At 50.4% G+C, this 25,088-nt stretch overlaps 1 protein-coding gene across 1 annotated transcript in view; it reads right to left on the bottom strand.

Moving 5' to 3' along the window:
* Positions 1-251: 251 nt before the first annotated feature.
* The window catches only part of LOC144767210 (uncharacterized), a 55,121-nt gene continuing 30,284 nt past the window's right edge, over positions 252-25,088 (bottom strand). Inside the window, exon 2 of the mRNA XM_078650772.1 lies at positions 252-2,196. Coding sequence (XP_078506898.1) covers positions 644-2,196 — 1,553 coding nt within the window. The 3' untranslated portion in view covers positions 252-643. The remainder of the gene's footprint in view (positions 2,197-25,088) is intronic.

Here is a 25,088-nt window from a genome sequence, read left to right as displayed (position 1 = left end):
TGCTTGGTGGGTTCGCTGCTTTCCAGTTGGTTGCGGCAGCACTCTTCACTACCGAAGCCTGAGTGCTGTAGAGCTTACAGAGCGACAAAAAAAGAAATGTGCGCCCTATAGGAGGGGATCTTAAATTAACAGAATGCTGACTCGAACCCATTGAAATGAAAGATACAGCAGGATTTATTTAGGAAAAGATGTCTACATACATCTGCAATAAACACAGTTCAACTACTAACTCTTAAACATATGTGGTAAAAGGTATGATGGGAAGGAAAAAGAGCCCACGTTTCTTTCTGCAGCTCCAACGTTAATCACGCACCACAAAGAGCGAACAGCACCTGGGCTGAAGATGGAAGCAAGTCCGTTCCATGAGGCGAGTACCTCTGTGCGCTGCAGAGGGGCTACGGGCTTCGATTTGTTAGGACTTTGGCATCTGCAAATAGGGGGCTGTGCTGAGAGCCCTAGCTGGGAGCTCAAAGTTGTTGTGACGTGTAAGTAGTAGTTTAGTGTGTGTTTTGTAAGGCAGTGTGAGAGCGTTGAGGCTGTGCCCTCATGTAATGCATGAGAGAGGTGGTAAATGAATCCTATATTCGATTGGTACAATAGAATCAACTAGCAGTGAGAAACGCTCAGCACATTTATAAAGAAATTAGATTAGTTGGTGCGTTTGTAGATTTGCCTTTTGATTGAAGCTCTTCTCGCACACAGTACAGCGCAAAGGCTTTTCTCCTGTGTGTGTTCCCTTATAAGCAAAGCGCTGGGAACACTCAGTGCAGTGATAAAGCTTCTTTCCTGCGTGTACGATTTGATGCCGTACAAGGGATCCCTTATCAGCATAGCGCTTGGAACACAGAGTGCAGTGATAAGGCCACTCTCCTGTGTGTGCTCTTTGATGCCGTACGAGGCCTCCCTTTTGCGAAAAGCGCTTTGAACACACAGTGCAATGATAAGGTTTCTCCCTGGTGTGTTTTGTTTGGTGCTGTAGTAGATCTGCCTTTTGATTGAAGCTCTTCTCACACATGGTGAAGTGATGAGGTCTCTCTCTGGTGTGTATTAGTTTGTGCTTTAGTAGAGTTGTCCTTCGCTTGAAGCTCTTCTCACACAAGGTGCAGCGATAAGGCTTTTCTCCTGTGTGTATGCGTTGATGCTCTACAAGGCTTCCCTTATAAGCAAAGCGCTTTGAACACACAGTGCAGTGATACGGCTTCTCTCCTGTGTGTGTTCTTTGATGCAACACAAGGTGTGCCTTCTGAGAAAAGCGCTTTGAACACACAGTGCAGTGATACGGCTTCTCTCCAGTGTGTGTTCTTTGATGCACCACAAGGCTTTCCTTATAAGCAAAGTGCTTTGAACACACAGTGCAGTGATACGGCTTCTCTCCTGTGTGTGTTCTTTGATGCAACACAAGGGTTGCCTTCCGAGAAAAGCACTTTGAACACACAGTGCAATGATAAGGTTTCTCCCCTGTGTGTTTTCTTTGGTGCTGAGGTAGATTTGCCTTTTGATTGAAGCTCTTCTCACACATGGTGCAATGATAATGCTTTTCTCCTGTGTGTGTGCGTTGATGCTCATGGAGAATTTGCTTTTGAGTGAAGCTCTTTGCACATACAGTACAGTGATAAGGTCTCTCTCCTGTGTGTACGCGTTGATGCCGTACAAGGGTTGCCTTCTGAGAAAAGCGCTTGGAACACACTGTACAGTGATGAGGCATCTCTCCTGTGTGTACGCTTTGATGAGGCCTCTCTCCTGTGTGTACGCTTTGATGAGGCCTCTCTCCTGTGTGTACGCTTTGATGGGGCCTCTCTCCTGTGTGTACGCTTTGATGAGGTCTCTCTCCTGTGTGTACGCTTTGATGCCGTACAAGGCCTTTCTTTTGAGCAAAGCGCTTGGAACACACAGTGCAGTGATACGGCCTCTCTCCAGTGTGTGTTCTTTGATGCTGTAAAAAAGTTGCCTTTTGAGTATAACACTTTTTACATGTTTCGCAGGGATATGGCCTGAGGCTGGTGTGTCCTTTTTTGTGCCTCACAAGAAGTGTCTCATTGATAAATCCTTTGTCACACACATTACAAGCAAAGCGTCTCTCCCTCCTGTGCATTCTGTGACGTTTATTTAAGTAGATATGTTGAGTAAAATTAATCTTGCCTCCGGAACCTTTATGGCTTTCTTTCCCATATATATTTTCTAGATGTGATTGTTGTTCTGCAAAATAGAAAAACATTGAAAATTGCATGAAGAAAATATTTCTTGAAAAAGCTGCATTGTTATAATATGGAGAGGTGAACAGTTACAATGCAGAGAAAACAATGTATGTTCTAAGAAGAAGAGTCACACTTCCCTTTGAGACACAAATGGAGGCTAGTCCTCCTACACAAAGTGTGTTGACCTGGTCCTGCAGCAGGAGCATGCTGGGAAATCAAGTGATTCACAAGAACCACTGTTCGACATGGGGTTTCTGGTTGGCTAGGGTAGGCACCTAAGCCAGGCAGAATCCACCACTCTAGTCAGGGTAAGCCAGATACACACCTAAGATAACCTGCGCTCACCCTCTGGTAGCTTGGGGCAGAGCAGTCAGGCTAGTTTAAAGAGGCAATGTGCAAAGCATTTGAGCAACACACTCGCGCAGCAACACAGTGAGTAAACCACAAAAGGGAATCCACACAGTATTAAGTAAAAATAGATTCTATATTGTACATCAAACAAGACCATAATGACTTAAATCACACCCTTAGTGCAAATAAGACAGGTTTGACAGAGAAAAACACACATTACTATGAAAACATAGGTCACAGCGAACCTGTGCTCCTATTACACGTCATATGGTAACTGTAGTAAACGTGGTTGAAGTGACTGCATTTAGAAACCAAACTTAGGGCGCAGGAGCACCTACTAAACGCTAAACAGTAACTGAGCTTGAGTCTTACAGCTGTTCTCCTCTATGGACGGCCTGCGCCATTCTTGAGGTCATCTCCAGAGCAGAGACAATGCTGTGAAGGAGAGCAGGGCGGCTTTACCACTCTTCTGGACCCAACCCACCTCACAGTACCTTTGTGGGTGCAGGGTCACTGTCCTCAGGGCATCTGTAACTTGCTAAAAATGTTGTCATGTCTCGGGAGTGGGACCCGATGTTGTGAGCTTCGTGCCGTATACACGTTAAAACCAGAGGGCGAGGCCGGCTGGAATTTGCCTCAGAATGCAGGCCCGCCAAATGTTACAGAACAACGTGCCGTTGAAAGGCCTGCCTTGAAGGCTTTGTGCAGCTCCAGTAGCTCTGCAGCCTTAGACTCTGCACTGTACCACCTCAGAGCAGTACAAGTCTTCAGGACCACGACCAGAGGGGCCACACTAGTTTGTTCTTGGTGGCATCTGACGATGGCGATATCTTGCCAGACTCCGGGGGGTGAGGTTCACAATACAATTCAGCTGCAGTGAGCACGCTGGCTCAAGGACGTGTTTGTTTCTATGGTAATGCCTCCAGGGGAAACAACGCTGTGCTCACTGGAGAAAAAACGCTCACCACATGCTGGTTTGTAAAATATGGAGCACTTCCCTAGAATGCACAAAGGCACTCCCCTGGTCAGAGCGCTGCACTGTAGGCCCATGGTGCACTGTCCTGTAATGCACAAAGTTTTACCTTGTGCAGAAGGGAGCAATATATACTATTCAGTTTGTGTCTATCCTTACCTTGATCCCCCAAACTACTAGGGTCCACTGTTTTTTGTAATAAGTTAACGCCCAAGGTCCCTAGTGTACTACCTTTGGGACCCTTGTTTCTCATAACTATATGTAGCGCAATCCCACGATTGCAAGGGATTGTGAATCCTCACCCCTGTCTCAAGGGGTTTTTCCCAGCACCACCCTTTTGTTCCCTCCTTCCGCCCTTCACACACACTCTTGCGTTTCTTGTTGCTTAGGCTAGGCATGTCTGACCACCCACCTCTTTCCACTCTTGACTATATTAACAAAATCCTAGAGGGCCCCTCCCTTCTGACAGACTCAGTAGATACCCCAAACGAACCCATGTACCTCACTGGTTGAAGAACTGAAGAAACCAATAAACAAGCATTTACAATGCAACGGTTTCGCCTTTGGAGAAGTTAGAGCTATTGGCATTGTAAATGACAAAACTTGTATTTATATGTTGGTTTTGAAAACAGATAAATAAATGGCATGGTCATTTACATTGCCAATAGCTTAATCTCTCGCAAATGTGAGAACTATTGTACCCTACGGACGAGCTCAGCAGACAGCAATTACTACCACCCACACACACACCCAGAGCCAAACACACACACCCAGAGCCAGCCACACACACCCAGAGCCAGCCACACACACCCAGAGCCAGCCACACACACCCAAAGCCAGCCACACACACCCAGAGCCAGCCACACACACCCAGAGCCAGCCACACCCAGAGCCCCCCCACACACACAACCAGAGCAGTCACATACACACACCCACTGGAGCAGTCACACACACACACACTGGAGCAGTCACACACACACTGGAGCAGTCACATACACACACACACACTCTGGAGCAGTCACATACACACACACACACACACACACTCTGCATGCGCCCCATCATCATCACCCCCCCCCCCCAGTTATTACACATCTCTATCCTGCTCCGCCCTGGGTGTGTGGGGCACCCAGTGAGGGCAGCTCTGGCATCCGAGAAAAGCCCTGGAACTGCCAGGACTCTCCCAGCGCTGGAAACGGGGGGAAAGGTAGGGGCGGGGAAGAGTGACTGGGGAGCCCGCAGCTTGAGCTCTGATCACAGAGACCGGATTTACCTCCACCCCATCCCCCCGAGAGGTATCCGCTCAGCGCCTGCTGTCTGTGGGGCTCTGTGCGCTGCCTCGTGCAGGGGTCTGTAGGGCTCTGTGCTTTGCTGCCTCGTGCAGGGGTGGCGGTGGTGGAGCTGCACTAGGGCTCAACCACAGCTGCTTCTTACAAGCCATGCCACCCCCCTGCGTCACTGCTGCCGCCTCTCCTGCCTCCCCTACGTCACCGCTACCGTCTCGTGCCACCCCTACGTCACCGCTGCCGGCTCGTGCCACCCCCTACGTCACCGCTGCCGGCTCGTGCTTGCTCACAGACGTCCTCAGAGGCTCTGGTAATGAAGAGCACCAGCGCCACACGCAGTGCGCAGACACAACTGAGGAGCGTTGGGTCCCGACCCTCGCACTGCACCGGCCAGAGCATCCTCGCTCCCTGAAACCCAGTGTGTATGGGGCGCAGTGTCGGTGGCAGGCGCCCCCCCTGCTGTGACAGGCGTGGAGGGGACACAGCTTGTGTTCAGCTAGATCAAAACATTCCAGAAGGGATAGAGTAGGAAAGATGTGTGGGAAATGAGTCCCTTTTCCCTTGAGATAGCACTGGCGGGCTTCAGGGAGCGAGGTTGCGCAGGGGCTTCACCGGTGGACAGGCCGAGGTGCTGCCTTCAGCATAGTGTAACGGAACAACGAGGGATTGGGTGGAAAAGGAACTGAGAGGGACGGGGACATATGGGGGGGGGCATGGGGGTAGAGAGTACAAACGAGGGTGCTTGAGTGAGGGCAACGGAGAGATGCGATGACTTTAAAGCATAATGAAAAGCGGGCAGGATGGAAGAGTGGGGTTGTACAGGCTCTTGGGCGAGATGTAGAGAAGAGGTGAGCGGGCTATGAAAGGGGAAATAGAACAAATAGTTTAAGAGGGGAGAGAAATGCGAACGGGGGGAAGGGGTTAAACATTGTTTAAATACGTCGCAGACCCGCGATGAGGGTGCTAGGACAGGCCACCAGTCCAGGAGGCAGACAGCGGGGTATTCCCGCCAAAGACCAAGGGGTGTGGGGGTGCGGCGGTGGTCAGAAGCGGGGTGCCGGTGAGACCAGGAGTGTTAATTGATAACGTGTGCTGGTGAGAGTAGGGGTGCTTGTGGAGGAATAGTACTACTGAGGGGGGAGCTGCTGGCGGAGGAGGGGTGGTGAGCAGAAGGGGTGCTGAGGAAAGCAATACTCGGGGAAGGGGAGTGCTGGTGAGTGGGCGGGCTCTGTGGGATGGGGGTTACTGGTAAGTAGAAGGGGCTGGAGAGGAAGGGGTGCAGGTGAAAAGAGTGGTTATACGGAGGTACAGGGGTGTTGCTAGGAGGAGAGCTGCTTGGTTAGAATTCCTGGTGTAGGTAGGTGTTAGAATGGGGCGCTAGAAGAGGCGCTCCTCGGAAGTGACAGTAGGTGTGGGGGGAAGGGGACCTGCAAAAGAGTGCTGGCGAGAGGAGGTTGCTGGAGAGAGGAGAGTGCCTGGGGGAGGGGTGCTGGAGGTGGTGGTAGTGAGAGGAAAGGTTCTCGTAAAAGGGGCGGGCTGTGAGCGCGGCCGGTGTCAGCTCCTTGCCTGAGGTTTCTGACCCCCCGCCCCGTGTGATATGTCAGGCTGATCCTATCTGGGAGAGCGGGACAGGCAGTCTGTACATCCCAGCGCCAGCTCCAGCGCACCACAGTCCAGCTCCGGTGCAGGCGGAAAGCTGCGAGACCCCAGAGGAGGAGGGAGTAAAGGACCCGGGACAAGGCGGAGACCCCCTGTGAGAAATGCCGAGCGCAGGGCAAGTCCGGTCCTGTCCCTTCCAGGGTCACAACCAGTGCGCGTTGTAAGCTGTGCTCAACACAGAAGCATCCAGTGCTGAGTGCACGCAACATCCCTGACACGCGGAAGCACCCGGCGCGAGCAGCACAGCGTGTGTAACATCTCCGAAGTGAAGAAGTGTCCAGCGTGCACAGTGCAGCGTGTACTGCATCTCAGAAGAATCAAGTGTGAGCAGCGCAGTGCGTGCAACACATGGGAAGTAAGCGCGCGCACACTATGAACAGTGCAGTGGGTGCAACACCTCGGAAGTGCGGGAGTATCCAGTGTGCACAGTATCACCGGCACTTACTCGGAAGTGCTTAGGATCGCGTCTGTGCAGCTGCAGTGCCAGGGGCTGTGACCTGCATCTCGAGCCCTGGAAGGCGCTCAGAGTCCCGCGTCAGTCCGCACCTCGCCCCTGCTCCTTTGAAGCGCATGGGCTGCATATCTCAGTTCCACCCTGTCTACCCCGCATACTTGCACCTTTAAAGCGCCGAAGGCTCCGGTGCTCCCGGCGTCTCTCAGCCTGTGTATGCAGATGGTTCTGGCGGCGGAGCCTGAGGCTACAGTGTTCCCAGGCTCTCCCAAGGGAGCACCCATCCTCTAGGCACTTTAAGCACCGGGATGCTCCGAAGTTCCCAGTTTCTCCAACAGTACACTAACCCTCTAAACCCTTGAAGTGCTGGGAGGCTAAAGCGTTGTTTTGCAGCTTTTCAGACACCAGTACCCGGACACGGAGGCTCCTGCAGTCTGAGCCCATCTCGTCTACCAGCGGGCACCCACCCTCGGTACTTCAAGCACCAGGAGGCTCAAAGGGCAGTCTATACTGCTGTGCACTGACGTCGGTACTCCATACAGTGCCAGAGTCTGAAGTGTCGTCTCTGCTGATCTGAAGACGCGGAGGTTGAGTGTCCCGAGCTTCGCCCAGTGTGCTCTGCACTCCTGGACTGTGGATCGCCGTGCTTCCGCCTCCGGCGTCTGGTGTTCAAGGCGCTACATTCCCGGCACTGGGGCAGCAGGTGGACTTCTACAGAGCGGAGCCCCTGGAGGTGCCAGGTTGCGCCTGACTCCACAGCAGCACATTGGGCGCCTGGATTATTGCCTGCACCGGACCCGTGCACCATGCCCCGCAGCTCCACTCCCAGTACCCTCCTCGTCATCCCCTCCAGGGGCAGATTGCAGCTCTCGTCCCCCGCCAAGGGTAGCATGGCCCGCACGGGCTGCCTCCTCTTCATCAACGCCTTGGTGCACCTGTCCCTGGCTTCCTCTTTCCTGACAGGTAAGTGCTTCGTGAGGGCGTGCACTCCAGGGGATGCTGTTAGAAGGACTGGCGTAGATTCAGCAGTAACATGTTAATACTTGGAACAATAATACCTGTTCAGGCTTTAGTAGAGTATGTAAGCGCACAGAACATTAAAGAATCTTAATGCATTGCTCGATCTTATTGGTACGCAGCTTATCGACAACAGAAGGATGAAAGGCTTGGCAGAAGGATGAAAGGCTTGGCTAGGTAGAACAGAGCATGTGTCGCTCAGGTTACACACATCTCCACATATTGTGTTTTATTCCATTTAGATAATCTGCAGGCTATGGTACACATCACACTAAACACATAATTGTTCTGACTCATAAGCGCCTACAGGCGCTTTTTGTTCTGTTCGCTGAATCAATCAATATTGTGTATCAACATTATGGTAGATAGCACCTATAGTGTGATACATCCATCACAGAATGGATGATAAGTCTATGTGCTGCTATATGTTATGATATAAACATTGTATGCGCTGTTATATTTCATAATGTGATACGACCACGTAACCATACCCCACGAACTCGCCTTGAGGCTGCCCTGCAGTTGACAGCAGGCAGTAGGGTTCGCCTTAGCAGCAGTGACTGCAAGTTGTCGACCGGGCCAGGGGCACACTGGTGTCTGGAGCTCAGCCGTGACTTACACCTGGCGCTGCGGGCCGAACGGGCTCTTAATTGCGCGTTGGGTTTCAGCCCGATCCCTGGGTGAGATAAGGTAGGGAGCCCGGCCAGGACGGTCGCCCCCATGCCCCAGGTGAGGGGTTCTCCGCGGATCAGCAGTGAGGTGACCGTGAGATAAGGCAGGAGAGCCCGGGGTCTGGGCCCTCCTGCCCCCTGCGATAATTTTCTCGCGGATCATCAGCGAGGGTCGGACGCAGAAGCTGCCGGACTGAGGCTCCCCTCTCACTCTCCCCCACAGCTGTACCCTCTCCTCCACAGGAGCACAGAGCAGAGGCCAGTGATGAATGAGGCAGAGCAGACCCCGGCCGCGCTCGGCTGGAACCGCTGCTACCGAAATGCCCCGGTGAGAAACATGCAGATTCGCGAACACCTCCTCGGCTCCGCAGCAGAGACTGACTGGGGCTGTCTATCTGGAGGGGCTGTGTGTCTCTGGAGGTCCTGCGGCGATGTCTCCGTATCTGCACTTCCCGCAGAGGAGAGATGTTAACAAATCCCCACTGTACACAGAGGTCACGAGATACCGACCCATAGGAGAGCTAGGGGACATATCGGTGAATTCCCGGGAGAGACCGTCGGATCTGTCTGTAAGATACGGGTATCTCCGTTCTCTGTTATTTTTATACTTTACCTGTTCAGACTCAACAACATTTGGCGATTCTGCAGACTGAGGCTAAGAGATCATAAACGAGTCAGGTCCCGGCCGCGCTGTGATTGGCTGACGTCACGGGGGTGTCCCGGGCCGGCAGCCAATCACAGCGCGGCCCGGGAATGACGTCACGGGGGTGTCCCGGGCCGGCAGCCAATCGCAGCGCGGCCCGGGACAAAGGGGCGGGGCTTAAAAAAGCACCAGAAACGCCCCCGAATCGCGTTTTCGTGAGAAAGCGCGATTGACAGCCTCTGCCTCCCAATGGCTAGCCTCCATTTATGGAGCTAGCCAATTGGAAACAGAGGCTGTCCTAACCTCACTACTAAAAACAAAAGATTTCGACTGGGAGGGGCTTCGCCCCTCGCCAAAAGTCGAAACCTAAAAAAGAAATAAGACTATCTCTCCTGATAAAACTCTTGACAGATTACCTAAAGGCTAATACCATCCCAGTTGGCCTGCAAGTTCGCAATATTCTGGGTGTCTTCACAGATAACTCGAAATACCTTAACGGCTTCAGCTATATCAGCACAACATGCTCCCGGCACTGGATGGTGCTGTAGTGTAGTTCCTATATTCCCAATAGGCTCTGCGCATTGGAATAACATAAACGATAGTTTAGACGTAGGACTGAGGTCGACTAGGTCTCTATTGAATATGTTAGACTTAATTATGAATGCCAGCTAGCTCGGAGGTCACTAGAAACTTTCTCGGGTGAACAGGAGGAGTTAACTTTCCTGAATAGACAAGAAGGGATTAGTTTCTGACAACCGCATACACATGACAACTTTGCTCCCTCCAGAATAAGGAGTATATCTCCAGAATCGTGTGAAAACAATAGACAGCTATTTCACTCAGTCAATCGTGCATGCTTAGTTTCACCAGAGTGCAGAGAAATAGAGAGACAGGCGTTTTCAATACAAGGTGTTATTTATTGAGCAGTCTTCTTTCTCATGCAAGAGAAATGAATTGCCACAATTGCAATGCTTTTCATAAAGTAAAGTGCGTTCAGTAAAAAGAGTATTATGAAATAATACTGTAAAAGCATTGATATGGTTTCTGAGCCATATGATACTTAAAATGGATAAAATGCATAAATTACATACAATGATAAAAGGTTGACTAAACGTGCTCAACTGGTGTTTCTAAAATACGCCTACCTCGGTGTACCTGACCTAAGCCTAATACGTGGGAAGGAGTAAGTAAGTTAAGATAGTTTTGCCAAGAATCTGCATCAAGAATTCTCTAAGGATCTAATCAGCTCCGTACCTTGTTTATAGAATGAAGGAGGTCTTGTATCTCTTTCTCAGGACTCGATCTCCCAGCAACCCGCAAGGGTGACTGGAAACACTGGAGCTAAATTTCTCGGCAGGAGAAAAGACAGCGCCTCTCTCAGTGAGTCAAATGGGAGGGTCGGCTTCCTTCAGCACTCGCATCAGCTGGGCGTCGGGCAAGTAGATACCCGCTCTGCTCCAAACCACCGTGTGTTTGCTTAAGGCAAATGCTGGTATATTTATACCTGAAAGGTGCAGAGTTTGACGTAAGGTTGGACATAAGACGTCATTAAGAACTTACAGTTCTTTCTGGACTCCAGGAGTTCTTGCACAAATCAAAACAAAAGCAGGGGGAATTCCCGGGCTGCTGGAGGCTTGGTTTGTTTATAGAACGCGTTGTACTTTCTAGGAGTCTATGGGAGTAGCCTTGCCGTATTTGGACTGCATTGGCTATGGCTAAATATGGATATGATTCTTATGCCTTTATAAGGATATTATTTGTTATAACCACATAAGGGCATGAATCGGAAATATTTAATTAGGGTCCTAGATACGTTTACAACATTGCTGGGGATTGATATTGCCACAGAAGAGCTACAAAAAGTAATTACTGAAATACGCGAACTTGAGAAACAACTCAAGGATAAAACCACTAACACTGAGGCCCAAAAACTTCTTGAACAAATACAGAAAACTATTGAGGACTTCCATAAATTTGAACTCAATAAAAAAACTATAAAAGTTCAAAAGGATATTAAAAGCTTCTCCCAAGAGAGAACATATCCATACCTCAGTAAAGACTATTACATCAACCGCTCCTACAGTGGACCTCAGAACCAAAGACCCTGGGATCGGTTCAACCAACGCCAAAACTTTGTGGGACTCTCCGATAGCTCGGTAGATTCATCTGACCAGAGCGATAGCCCAGGCCCTACCCACAGGAATTTTTTAGGCCGAGGCAGAGTCCAGCACGAACCTCTAGGAGTCGGGAGAGGAAAACAACCACAGAGATGGCCAAACCCTCCCAACCCCCCAGGCGAACGCTTTACCTGTCGGCAACACTACCGATGGTAACCAATGAACCTGTCAGTCTCAGTAATATAACTGAACAAGATAATGCACTTCTCCCTATTTTCAATCTTACCCAGCACACACTGTCCAGTGGTGAAATGTCACTGCTCAACAAAGGACTCTCATTTGTTCCTACCATTCGCCCGAACTACCTTGATACCCAAACCGAGCTACTTAGATTTTTCTGAAAAATCAGGCTTCACAGCTTTTTTCTTCTGAACCCATCACACTTGAAGCATGCCAACACTCCCTTCAAACCACCCTCGAAATTTTCTCCCACTGGAGGAATGATTCCACCTGAAATTCCCACCTTCGAGAAACTGGTTCTGAATGACTTCACCACCCTGGAAAAACAGAAATCATTCATTCCATATAACATTTCCATGAATGACAAAAACGCCCTTGCATCTCTTAAAAACAACCCATCCCTTGTTATTAAAGCGGCTGACAAGGGGGGTGGAATTGTAATCCAAGAACTAGACAACTACCGGAACGAAATCTTCCGTCAGCTCAAGAACACCAAACATTACTGTAAACTTCCAAGCAACCCTGCAGAGGAAATACAAAAGATGATTCATGATGTCACTAACGAGGCACTCGAATCAGGATATCTATCCAAAAAGGAACATTAATTCCATAACACAAGAGCCCCCAGAATACAGGTGATTTACTGCCTCCCCAAAATTCATTAAAATTCCGACAGTCCACCTGGTCGTCCGATTGTCTCGGGGTGTGGCTCCGTGTTAGAGCCCCTCGGACATTACATTGACTTCTTCATTAAACAGTTTGTCCCGGACACCCAATGCTACATAAAAGATAGCATGTCCATGATAAACATGATTGAGGACCATCCGTTTGACCCCACACCCAGCACCATGTGCACGCTGGATGTGGAGTCATTATATACCAACATCCCTCAATTTGAGTCTCTTCGGGTAATTGAAAAAGTTCTGAATACACGACCGCGCCCACATAATAACCCCTCACTATTCATTTTGCAACTACTGGAAATGTGTTTAACTAAGAATTTCTTTCTTTTTGAGGGACAATTCTATGGCCAGGTACGTGGAACTTCTATGGGAGCTATTTTTGCTCCCAACCTGGCCATTCTGCACATGGACCACATCGAAACATCATGTATCCTGACCCCTCGAATCCTTTCCACAGTGGCATAGCCCTGTGGAAACGGTACATAGACGATATCTTTCTACTATGGATAGATTCTACAGATTATCTCATCCACCTACTACACTGGCTCAACAACAGTGGTGGGCTAAAATACACGCTCTCCATGAGTAAAGACTCGATACCATTCCTTGATCTTGACATTAAACACACAGATTGCCGCCTGACCACTACTCTCCATCGTAAACCGACTGAGCGTAATAATCTGTTAACCTACAACAGCCATCATCCCCGTGCCTTGAGAGACTCCCAACCTTACTCTCAGTTCCTGCGTATCCGAAGGAATTGTTACTTTAAGGAAGATTATTTTAAGAAGGCTAACATTCTCAGCAATAAACTCAGGAACAGAGGGTACTTGCTAGAAGCCCAAGCCCAAAAAGATCCAAGACAGACTCATTTGCGTAACTACTTTCTCACCAGCCTCAAACTCTGTAAGGAACAGCATACTGAAGCACTGGCCAGTACTGAATGCAGGGGAACTACAATTAGAACGCCCCATGTTCGCTTTTAAACGGGCCAAAAATATCAAAGACCACCTGGTACGAGCGTCCCTCCCACAACCCACACCCAAAGTTACATTAAATGACGTATGGGGACAACCCGCACTAACTGGCCACACGAAATGTGGCAACTGTGTAGCCTGTGACTCCACTATTGAAGGCAAAACCTTTTCATTTGACTCAATCAAGTTCGAAAGAAAACAATTTACTAATTGTAATTCATCAAATGTTGTGTATGCAATCTTTTGCCCATGTATGAAAATATATATAGGTCAAACCACCCAGAAAATAAAGCTTCACATTGGGCAGCACCGGAGCAGAATAAGATGCAACACGGAAAACGCCCCCTTGGTGGAACACTTTATGGAAAAGGCACACAATGAAAGAGACTTGACTTGGACAATTATCACACAGATCAAACCACCACCACGTGTTGCGGATGTGTCACAACTTCTAAACAAGGAGGAGCTCCATTGGATACTAAGGACTAACAGTATCCGCATGGGACTCAACCGCCTTGAGGATTGGACAACACTCCTCTAACTGAATGTGCAAACATCCCCACGATATGTCTGGTTAGAAATCACTGTGTCAAAGAAATGTTCTGTCTCCATCTATGGATAGAAAATATTCTCTCAATGCGATCATCTGTCTCCATTTCCTAATAGTTGAATTGCCAATTTGAATGTACATTGTTAATACATTTTTGAATTTTTCACTGTAACTCACGTCACCACCACTACCACTTCACAACCTCTTATTTCTCCACTCCAAGATGGCCACTGTGTCCTAGGTACCCGATTCCCAATCCAAAATGGCCGCCACACAGTTATCATGAGTCCCTCCTCTATTTTCCCAGACCACATGCCCAGTGCTAGCTTTTTTAACCGGCTCTCCCAGTACAGTTTAACAGCGATCCCCGCCAGAGATGCCGTGCCCTGCGATCCTGCAACCGGTACAACTGTGCAACATGCTAGCCCTTGTAAAATGGGCTCACCCAGCAGAAGTCTTGGAGAAAAGAGGCAACAAGGTCTTTGATGGCGCTGAGATCTCGAAAGAACAGGGGGCAAGCAAACAAGCCCTTGGAGAGCACTTCGGGGCACAAAATGAGGTGGCAGGGAGCAGACAGCACATACAGTTAGGTTGCAAATTGGCAGTCCCTTCTGCAGCCCAGCAGCAGCAGGCCAACACAACAAGGCAGTTAGTCGTAATGGTGGTTGCACCTGACAGCACAGCAGTCCTCATGGCAATGAGCAGTTTGTAGAGCCAACAGTGTCTGTCTACAAGTCCCAAGCAGCGTCTAAAAACATGGGATCAGAGCTCCAGTACATATACTCAAAAATTTCTTTGATGAACGGGTGTTTTCAAATGAACCCTCAGAAGTGTGCAACAGTCCCTTGCAGCCCATTCCTGGCTCCGGACGATCTGTAGGGGGTAAATCAGCCCTTTGAGTGAGGGCAGGACACAACCCATTCAAATGAAAGTGTGAATCACCTCTCCCCCAGTCCAAGAAGACTATCAGCATGCAGATGAATGCAGATATATCCCCTGTCACACCCAGCTCCTCCCATTTGGAAAGCTTGGTTGTCATGACTCTTCCAAACATGATAGTTGCAGGGGTTTCTTTGTGGTTGAGCACTTTATACTCCTTTTCATCTATTGCATCTATGAACTCTTCAAAAGTCTCTATCCATCCATCTATCGCCAATATTCTGTTTTTTTGCAATATCAAACGCAGTTGGCGGTTTTAAGAATGCAGTAGCCGTGTATACATTAGAGGACAGTAGTGGTCTCTCAGGCACCTTCTGTGGAACTTGATCAGACAGAGTTTCTCTAGCGCCTTGTGATGTGCTGGCTTCGGGGTCAGCCTCAATGACTTTTGGAGCTTGGATCTCGTCCTGGATCTCCATCGGAGCTGTGTATGTTATGGCTTTCTAAGGAGTTGTTCTGGGCCCCTTATGCAGCAGCTTTGGTGGTGGGCCGCTTCGTCTGGGGAAACTCGGCAAACCCAACCCGGCCCTCTTTCTGGGACTGCTCTCCAGCATGTTGAGAGACAATGATTTGTTGATGGTTTCGGGAAGGAGATAAATCTTTGTACTTTACAAGTACATGAAAGCAGATAACGTTGGTAGATTGTGTGCTTAAATATTTTTTCCCAAACACTTGGTTAATCTCGGCTTCATAGCATGTGAATTTCAGTGTAATGTGTACTGAACTATTTCTGTGTGCTTTCCTTGTCCACCTTTAGTTTTCTTACTCCGCATAGCATAATAGTATTACTTTGCGTAATGTCGCCATATATTCCATTAGAAGCTGTTTCATTCAGTTCCTGTCCAGCGATATGTAGACTTTCAGTATCGCTGTCATTATCTTTAAACATTTTAAGCAGGCTGGCACTGCGCTGAGACTCCACCAGTGCCAGCATCGATTCGGCACTTAAACTGAGGCACACGTGGCACGCACGAGCAGTGTGCTGGCCCACAGCAAACTTTCTGGAAGAGCGCTTTGAGTGTACGTGCTTTGTCTCCCTTATCTTGTCACCAGTTATAGCTTCCTTCCAGCCCAAGTACTCGCCAATAACCAAGCCACACATGGATAGTAGTTGAACACGTCTTGATTACACTGCGTGTACGTCAGAACTCTACATTCTACGCCGGCATTTATCTCATCTCTACAGGGCTTACGTGCTTACCGATGATATACCTTGGAAGTCACTCATGAAGGATCGAATTTGTTTCAGTTAGCCTTAGGACACCAACCTGTTCTACGCCACTGTGAACCCATGTGGTACCCTTTGTAAAAGCTTTCAGGACCAACTAGGCTACCCCACTGGTACTCCATAGCTGTATAACTAGGCTACCCCACTGGTACTCCCAGGCAGTCCGCGGCCAGGACCAGGCCCTAGACCACCCAGATGCCACTGGTCCTTGCCCATCCAGAGAGTGGGGGTAGTTACCCCTGGCACATAGTAGCCATTCTCCACTCTTCCCCTCATCAGGGCAGTTCTGGACAGCCACTGATCCTCCAGCCTATGGCCCGCACCCTCAGACTGACCAGAAGTCACGGGCGAGGCTCTTCCCCCCATACCTCTCCTGCTAGGGTTCCGCACTCTGCTCCTTTGAGAGGTACCCTTAAAACACAACTCTCCCACCAGTTCAGGAACTCTCTACAGCAACTGGTCTCCCAACCTAGGGTCTAAACCCTCAGGTTGCACCGGGGTCAGAGGTGAGGGCTCCCTCCCTCTGCACCCCCTTCCAGAGTTCTGCACCCTCCCACCTGAAGCGGTACCCCTGGAAGCCAAACTGGTCAGGACACTGGTTACAGATGTCCCTCCCTCCAGGTCAGGCAGATCCTGAACCTGTTCTCCCAACCCAGGGACCAACCCCTGCGGTTGAACACTTGTTGTGTACGCAAGGACTTCTGGGGATGCACACAGCCTCAACCCCATGAGGGTAACACATGACTCATGTGTCATGTGAAAGTCTGCCTGGCGCAGATCTCCCGACCCCTGTTCATCTGACAGCACGTGAAGATCCCCCGGGACAGTAGTGGTGTCACCATTGCCATTCATCGGTTACTCAGCCCTTTTGACTGGCCCCTGACCCACTGGTTCTTCCACTGGAGAACACATCCTTTTCTCAACCCTCAATCCAGACTTCTGCACCCTCCCAACTGGAGCGGGACTGCCAGACACGAGAACCAATGGAGCTCCGTTTACAGACGCTCCAGGGTCTCCTGACACTAGGAGATCCCCCTCAAATGGCTTCCTAGTACAGCCTAGGTCCTCAACCTGGTGTTCCCTTAGGGATCCCTCCAGGCCCTGAGACTGGGTTTCGGGCACCTGGGGACACACAGTCCCACACTCACTCCTACACCACTGAGACAGGATGTGAGCCCCTACACCCCTCCCACTACACTGGGACCTAGCTGGGTTTACACTGAACCTCTTCCCCCACACAGGACGGGAAGATACGCAAGCCACTACTTTTGGAATAACTCTCCAATGCCTTGGCAGAACTTCGGGCCCTTACCCAGAAGTCTGCTTCCTGTGCAAGTTCCCAAGGATTAATGGACTCACACTCCAACAGGTGTTGGCACAACCCCGGCAAACAATGTCTGAGCATGTGCTCTTTGATAATTATATTGATCAGTCCCTCAAAATCATGTTCCGGGTAAACCGTCGCCCAATCAACCAGTGCATCATAACATTCATCCGCAAACTCCCCCCAAGACTGGTGAGACAGTTTTCTTACTGCCCCTGAACTTAAACCTGTACTCCTCTTCTTGGGAACAAGGTACTATACTTTGGGAACTGGGAATGGGGTTTCCTGCACTGGACTCCATATCGCTGCCACCACTGGATCCCACCCTCACTGGTGAATCCAGAAAACCACAGCTGCCCTCGGGATAATCTACCCTCCAGAGCTAATCTCTCCCTGGTGAAGGCCCTCTCAGCCTCCGCCATCTTCTCCTGCGCTAAGACCCTTTCAGTCTCTAGTTTTTTCTCCTCCACCCTAAGCTGCGCTATCTCCTTGGCATGCTCTAACCTGAGCTTCTCCAAAGCCAGCTGATGATCCATTTCTTCCTTCCTATCTACCCACTCCTCTGGGGATAGGGAAAGGGATGGGGCACTGCCCCCGACACTGGACCCAGCTAGAGACTCCCTATCTATGGGGTCCTTACTTTCTACTAGCGTCCTTGTGCTGTCATTTTCTTCCTCCCCTTTAGACTCCACAGGGCCCCCCTCAGACCCACCACCCTCTTAGTGTGCGGCCAGGGTCCTAATCTCCTCATTGCTCTCACGTTCCCATTCGTCCTTTTGCCATTGGATCCGGTTTTCCCAAAGTTTTGACGTGGTGTCTGACCCATTCACTGCTATGTCTCTCTCCTCACAGAACCCCACCAACTCCCACATACTGTATCTAACCAGACCATAGAAATTAAAGGCAGACTCCATTTTGGCAGGACGCTCAGAGACACATGCAACACAGGAGACCTAGGTGCAAGAGCTGCAACAGGGGTACGTAATTCAAAAATGACACTTTTAGGAGAAAAAATCAAATACAACTCGGAAACAATAATCCCCAAACACGTGATTATCTAAATGCAGGGATTGTAGTGCAACCAGTTGTCGCTGTGGTACTGCGCAAATGCAAATCCTATCCTCAACGCTGATCACCAATGTTAGAAATGGGATCTCTGGTTGGCTAAGGCTTGCGCCAAAGCCAGGCAGAGACCACCACTCTAGTCAGGGCAAGGGAGTTACACGCCAAAGATAACCCCTGCTCATCCCCTTGGTAGCTTGGCACGAGCAGTCAGGCTTATCCCAGAGGCAATGTGTAAAGCGTTTGTGCAACACACATACACACAGCAGCAACACCCTAGGCACACCACAAAAGGAACTCCACACAAGGTTATATAATAAATATCGTTTGTATTGTCATAAACACATTAGAAGCATAATCACATAATATACACTGTGCCAACTGGCACTAGGCAATATTCACAGGGGATTATATACAGGACCATGCCAATCAGGCCCTGGTCATAACCATCAGTACAGGTAAGTAAACCACAAGTAATGAAATAACCAGTAACTACTGATACCATGATGATCTCAGCATTATCACCTGTAATAAGCACATTATGTCTGCATCACTTTGGGCATTCACACATTACACTATCTCATTAGGCATAAACACATTAGGATAGACCTCATACTCATTAATCACCTTAGGGTCTGGCACCCTACAAACCTATTAGTCCCCCTGGACAACTGGCCTTCTCAGGGGCTCAAATGCCCTATGTCCCAAATGTCAGGGCAGAGGAATGCATCTCACTCCTACCTCACTCAGAAATGCCCCCAAAGGAATGCTGGCCTAAACGTGGCAGCTGCCCACTACTTGCTGGGCAGCTGTGAAATCCAAAAAGATGGGCACTGGCACCCTCTGTCCTCCACTAGGACTCTAACAAAATAAATGGGCCCAAACATTGCAGCTGCCTGCACTTCGCAGGGCAGCTGTGGGAATGCACTGGCAGTCCTGGCACTCACTGTGCCTCTGGCGCCCAAAACATTGCCCCACAAGCAATGAGGATGGGCACTGTGCACATAGGAGTCCCGCCCTGGGACCCAAATGTTGCAGTTGCCCACTGTCACGCGGGGCAACTGTAATGAAATCTTGCCAACACGGGAAATAGCACGGGTCTCTTATTGGAGATTAGACTGGAGAAGGGCCCAAAATGTTGCAGCTGCCCTCTTCTGCAGCGCAGCTGAGAAAATGCCACAAGCACCGACAATGTGCCTCGAGCAGCATCAACAAGGCGGTGCATTCAGCTTCCCCTCAATCACTGGGGGCGCACCGGCAGTTTTCTCTGGGTTCTGGCGGGTGGGGGCAGGCACCAACAATGTGCATCGTCTCTCTCCCACCCCTGGGCCCCTCCTCACCTGGCGGTCTCTTCCTTCTTTTGGTCCAAGGAGCACGGGGTAGGCTCCCGTCTGCTTCCTTTCTCCTTTTTCTACAGGAGCACGGGGTAGGCTCTCGTCTGCTTCCGTGTTCTTGCGGAGCGCCACGCCCACAACCAGGCTGCTCTGCCTGGCATCCGGGTCCCCGAAGGGCAGCGCGGCGGCCCCTCTTGTAGATCCTCTGTGTTCTCTGCAGCGGCCTCACGCGGGGGCCAGAACTGGCAGGGAGGGCTCCCGCTTCGGTTTTAAAAAAAAGTACTGGGTTGGAGGAGCTTCGCGAGCATACAAGATGGTCATGTGAGCGAGGAGCTCCCGAGACCCGCGCCGCCCTTCGTATTTATCCTTACTATATCCTGACTTTGAAGATGGGCTTTTGAAGGCGAACTTTGGCTGACTTCAACATTCTTTGAAAAATCGAAATCGGATTCTTGGGTCCACTTTTACATCGTCTGTAACTTTCACGGCCCGCCCCGAGGTGAGACCGGGGGCTCAGTTGATTTGCAGGCTGGGGAGTAGTTGAACAACAACGGCCTAAGGGGGTTCTCCCCCTGGACGGCCCCTGCCTAACTTTCGGTTTCGCTTCCTACTCCCGGCGCAGATGGACTGAAACACCGCTCAGATCGACTCCTGATCCTGCTTTGTTTCGCTACACTGCGGATTGCCATCTCATCTGATCACCGTGTCTTCAACATTGTTGGCATTTGCGTTCATTTGGTCCAGTTTCGTTGCTTTTTGCCCACAACACGCCCGGCCATTTTCACCAGGTCGCGTGGACCCCTCCGGGGTCCCTATTCCAATATGGCCGCCAGACACGAGATGGAGAAACGCAAGACCAAGACACCTCTCCGTGGAGGCCCATCCCAGACTAACATTATGGACCACTATTCTCAACTAAAGGGATCCCCCAGCAGTGCTTGCCGTTCGCCTGACGATCCTAAGGCTGCTTCTGCCGCAACAGAATTATCGTTGCAGGATGTCATGAGTGCCATCACCGGTCTGAAGACCTCCATGGGACAGCAATATGAGGCTCTTGCCTCCAAGATAGACACGGTGGCCGTGGACGTCACGCTGATTAGAGCTGACCTGGCGAAGACTAATGAGAGGGTTAAGGAGTTGGATCTGAAGGCTTCCAGCCTGACTGCTGATGTTACGGAAGTCCAAACTGAGGTTGGGAACCTGCGCTCCTCACATGATATGATGGCCCGTGGGCTGGAGGATTATGAAAATCGGTCCCAACGCAATAACGTGCGCATTATTGGTGTTCCTGAAAATCCCGACCTCTCTGCTACTGACCTCCTAGTGGAAGATCTGGTCTCGAACTATCTTGCTCCCCCCGGGCTTACCAAATTCTTCGCGGTTGAGCGAGCACATCGGGTTCCTGGAGAAAAGGCTAAGGTCCCCCCCCACCCACCCCCCGAGACCCATCGTTGCTAGGTTGTTCCACTTTAGGGACAGGGACGCTATCCTACAAGCTTCCCGGGACAAAGGCCCTGTGAAGTTCGAAAATACCTCTGTGAACTTTTATCCCGACTTTACCCCTTTCGTTCAAAGGCAGAGGATGGGATTTCAGGGAGTCAAGAGACGGCTGCGGGACCTGGGACTCAAGTATGCCATGCTGTTTCCGGCCAGACTTCGTATAGAATATGGAGAACAAACGTTTTTCTTTGATCGCCCGGACAGTGTTAGTGACTGGTTTGAGTCATTGCCAAAAAGGGATGATCGAACTGAGCACCCCGGCGGTGCCGACGGTCGCTTGTCGGAGCAGGAATGACACTGTGGATCCTGATGTCTGAACTTTCCTTCTTTCTCAGCTGAGTCTGGACATTGGTTCTCTCGTTCTTATTTTGATTGGGCCTGAGGGTGGCGGGGGTTACTGGGGACTCTTTCTCCTCCTGGGTTCTTTGTGTAGAGTAGTTTCACTATGGGGCGACAGGCACACTGCAAGTTGGGGTGGCTTCTAAGTCTTACGCAGGGGTGCAGGGTGGGGGGTGTTGTAACGGGTGTCTGTTGGGGGGTGGTGGGGGGGATTGTGTGTGGTTTTTTCTTTTCAAAAGGCTTCGTATTGTTCTTACTTCCTGCTCATGTCGTTTGGGTTTGTGTGTGGGGTGCTCTGCTTCCCTCTTGGGGATGGGGGTGTTGAGTTGAGACTGATGTCCTGGAATGTTAATGGGTTGGGAGACAGGATAATGCGAGGGGTGGTGCTGCAGTTCCTCAGACGCCATTCTCCCGATATCGCTCTCCTACAGGAGACACATCTGATCGGTAACGTATGTCATGCTTTGAACAGACGCGGATACCGATTAGTCGCTCACTCTGGTTTCACTTCTGGCTCTCGGGGGTGGGCATCCTCATCCGGTCATCTCTCCCCTTTGAGATCGATGAGGTGATACTCGACGATAGAGGGTGCTATGCTGCCCTCACAGGTAGATGGGAGGGGAAGACGCTCTCCATACTCTCGATATATGTCCCTCCGGGCCTACGGGCCCCCACTTATGCTGATCTGGGTAGGGTTATACTGGGGCTACCTGAGGGACTTTAACTCTGTTGTTTCTGGTACTGCTGACCGTTTTCCCCCCCCCGGGATTTGGTCCGATCTCAAATGTGGCTGAGTGATCTACTGGAAACTTTTGGGTTCATAGATAGCTGGAGATTGATGCACCCAACGCAGCGTCAATACACCTTCCATTCCGGGGCGCATGGCAGCCTCTCCCGGCTAGACTATTTCTTATTGCCATCAGCCCAATCCTCCTTCATTAGTGAGGTTCATCATTTTCCCAGGGGTATTTCTGACCATTCTCCTTTGTGGCTCCGGTTTCGGGTTGGTGTGGGCAGTGCGGGTAGAGTGGCCCCCATCAACCCTTGGTATTTCTGTAATCCTAAGACCCTTTCCGAACTTGTGAAAGCTATTGACCATTATTTTAATGACAATGTGGGGACGGTTTCTTCTTCTGTCTCTCTGTGGGAGGCTTTCAAGGCGGTCATCCGTGGGCAGTCACTGTCACTTATTGCTGCTGCCAAGAAGGCTAAAAATGAGGAACTTGTGCGCATTGAAACTGATATAACTGCACTTGAGAACGATCTCGATTCTGGAGTGACACGTTTAGCATTGCATTCCCTCAGCTTGAAGCAGGCTGATTACAGAGCCCTCGTCACCGATGCGGCGAAGGGGATGTATAGAGAGCAACAGGGCCGGTTGTATGATGTGGGGGACAAGGCTGGTAAATTGATTGCGTGGCTGGACAAGAAAGAGAGAGAGAATCGTGTTGTCCCTTTGATTGAGAGGCCGGATGGCGAGTGTGTTACTGATCCAGTTGGGATTGTTGATTGTTTCGTCGACCACTTTCAAACAGTGTATTCCTCGGTCTCTGCTAGAGACGAGGATGACTCCCGGTTACTTCTTCGGGACATCGCGTTGCCCTGCCTCTCAGCGGACGACAGAGACCTCATGGACGCGCCCATTACGGTAGACGAAGTCGCGGTTGCCATACGTTCTCTCCGCTCTGGCAAAGCAATGGGCCCCAATGGCTTACCCATTGAACTGTATAAGCTGCGGCCCGATGAAATAGCGCCCTATTTAAAGGGGATGTTCCTGGAGGCTTTGGATTCTGGTTCCCTTCCCGCTGATCAGCGGCTCGCCACCATCGTGGTTATACACAAGGAGGGTAAGCCGCGTGATCGCTGTGCCTCGTATAGACCCATTTCATTGCTTAATGCCGAACCCAAAATTCTAGCTAAGTTGTTGGCTAATCGCATGATTTAGGTGATCGGGGACTTGGTCCATCCGGACCAGTCCGGTTTCATTCCCCATCGGAACACCGCCCTTAATCTTCGGAGACTCCACAGAGTTCTCGCGACGGCTGCGACTCTCACTGAGTCAGCCATTTTAGTTTCCCTTGACGCTACTATGGCTTTCGATACCATTGAATGGCCCTACCTTTGGGCGGCCCTCTCAAAGTTTGGATTCGGCCTGGGATTCATCGCTTGGGTTAAACTTCTTTATGAGAAGCCCCTGGCTCAGGTGGTGGTTAATGGGAAGGTGTCCGGTACCTTTACTCTTGGGCGGGGCACCCGGGAGGGCTGCCCGCTGTCTCCGTTGCTCTTTGCCTTCGCTTTGGAACCCCTGGCTGAATGGCTCCGTTGGGAGCCTTCTATGAAGGGCATTCGGTGGACTCCCGATTTTGAGGATCGTATCTCGCTTTACGCGGATGACATCCTCCTGTACTTTACTTCCCCTCAGAAATCTCTTAATGTGCTCTTCGATGTTCTGACCTCCTTCGGAAGGAACTCGGGTCTCATTATTAATTGGACTAAATCCTGTGTCTACGTTGTGGCTGGAGGTCTTCCCCCTTTGCCTCGTAGATTTCCAATTCAAGTGACTGAGACCGGCTTTAAATATCTGGGGATCTATGTCTCCTTGGAATCCACCGTTCGCTATGAACGTAATCTGCTGCCTCCTCTTCAAAGGCTGAAGCTTGATGTCGCACGATGGCGTCAGTTGCCATTGTCACCGCTCGGTCGGCTCTTTTCAAAATGATGTCGCTGCCCAGATTTTTGTACGCTCTCCAGAACTCACTTGACCCTGTTCCCTCTAGATACTTTCGGGAGGTGGAGAGTCTACAGAGGCGACTAGTCTGGGATGGACGTGTGCGCATCGCTCTGTCTAAACTCACGCTTCCGTGGTACGACGGAGGCATCGCCCTCCCTGACATTAGGCGCTACTATTGGGCTTCTCAATTGAGTGTGGTTAACCACGCAACATATGTTCCAGGTCCGACCCCAATGGATAAACACCTTCTGCCGGGAGGAAATTTCAATAGGGCACTTTACTCCAAGAGGCTCTGTGAAACACTAACAGGACCCACTAAGATTGCTGTACGAGTGTGGCGCGATGCGACTGCGGCTCTTGGATGGAATGACAGACGTACCCGTGCAACCCCCTTGTATGACTCTGAATGTTTGGGGAATCTGTGGCAAACGAAAGGGTTTGATAAATGGAATATGATTGGTATTAGCACGGTGGGGGATCTCTGGTCTAAAGGCGACGTTAAGTCCTTTGCGGTGCTAAAGACTGAGTACGAACTCGGGGATAGAGAATACTTCAGGTATGTCCAAGTCCGACATGCCCTATTGTCGGTTTTCGCTGTGGGTACAGACATTCCTGAGTCCTCACCTCTTGAGGATCGTATCCTTGACGGACATGTTCCCGATAGCACGATTTTCTTGATTTATAAGAAGCTAATAAATAATAGAGCTGATCTGCTTGTGCACCTACGGGCCTCGTGGACCGCTGTTGGTCTAGAACTGGATGATAAGGACTGGCAATCCGCCTTGTCCTCGCCCAAGGAAGTCGCCATACCAGCTCGC

The sequence above is a fragment of the Lissotriton helveticus genome, chromosome 1_1, assembly GCF_964261635.1.
Source record: "Lissotriton helveticus chromosome 1_1, aLisHel1.1, whole genome shotgun sequence".
Taxonomy (NCBI): domain Eukaryota; kingdom Metazoa; phylum Chordata; class Amphibia; order Caudata; family Salamandridae; genus Lissotriton; species Lissotriton helveticus.
The sequence above is the reverse complement of the archived record's forward strand: the minus strand, read 5'-3'. Positions and strand labels throughout refer to the sequence as shown.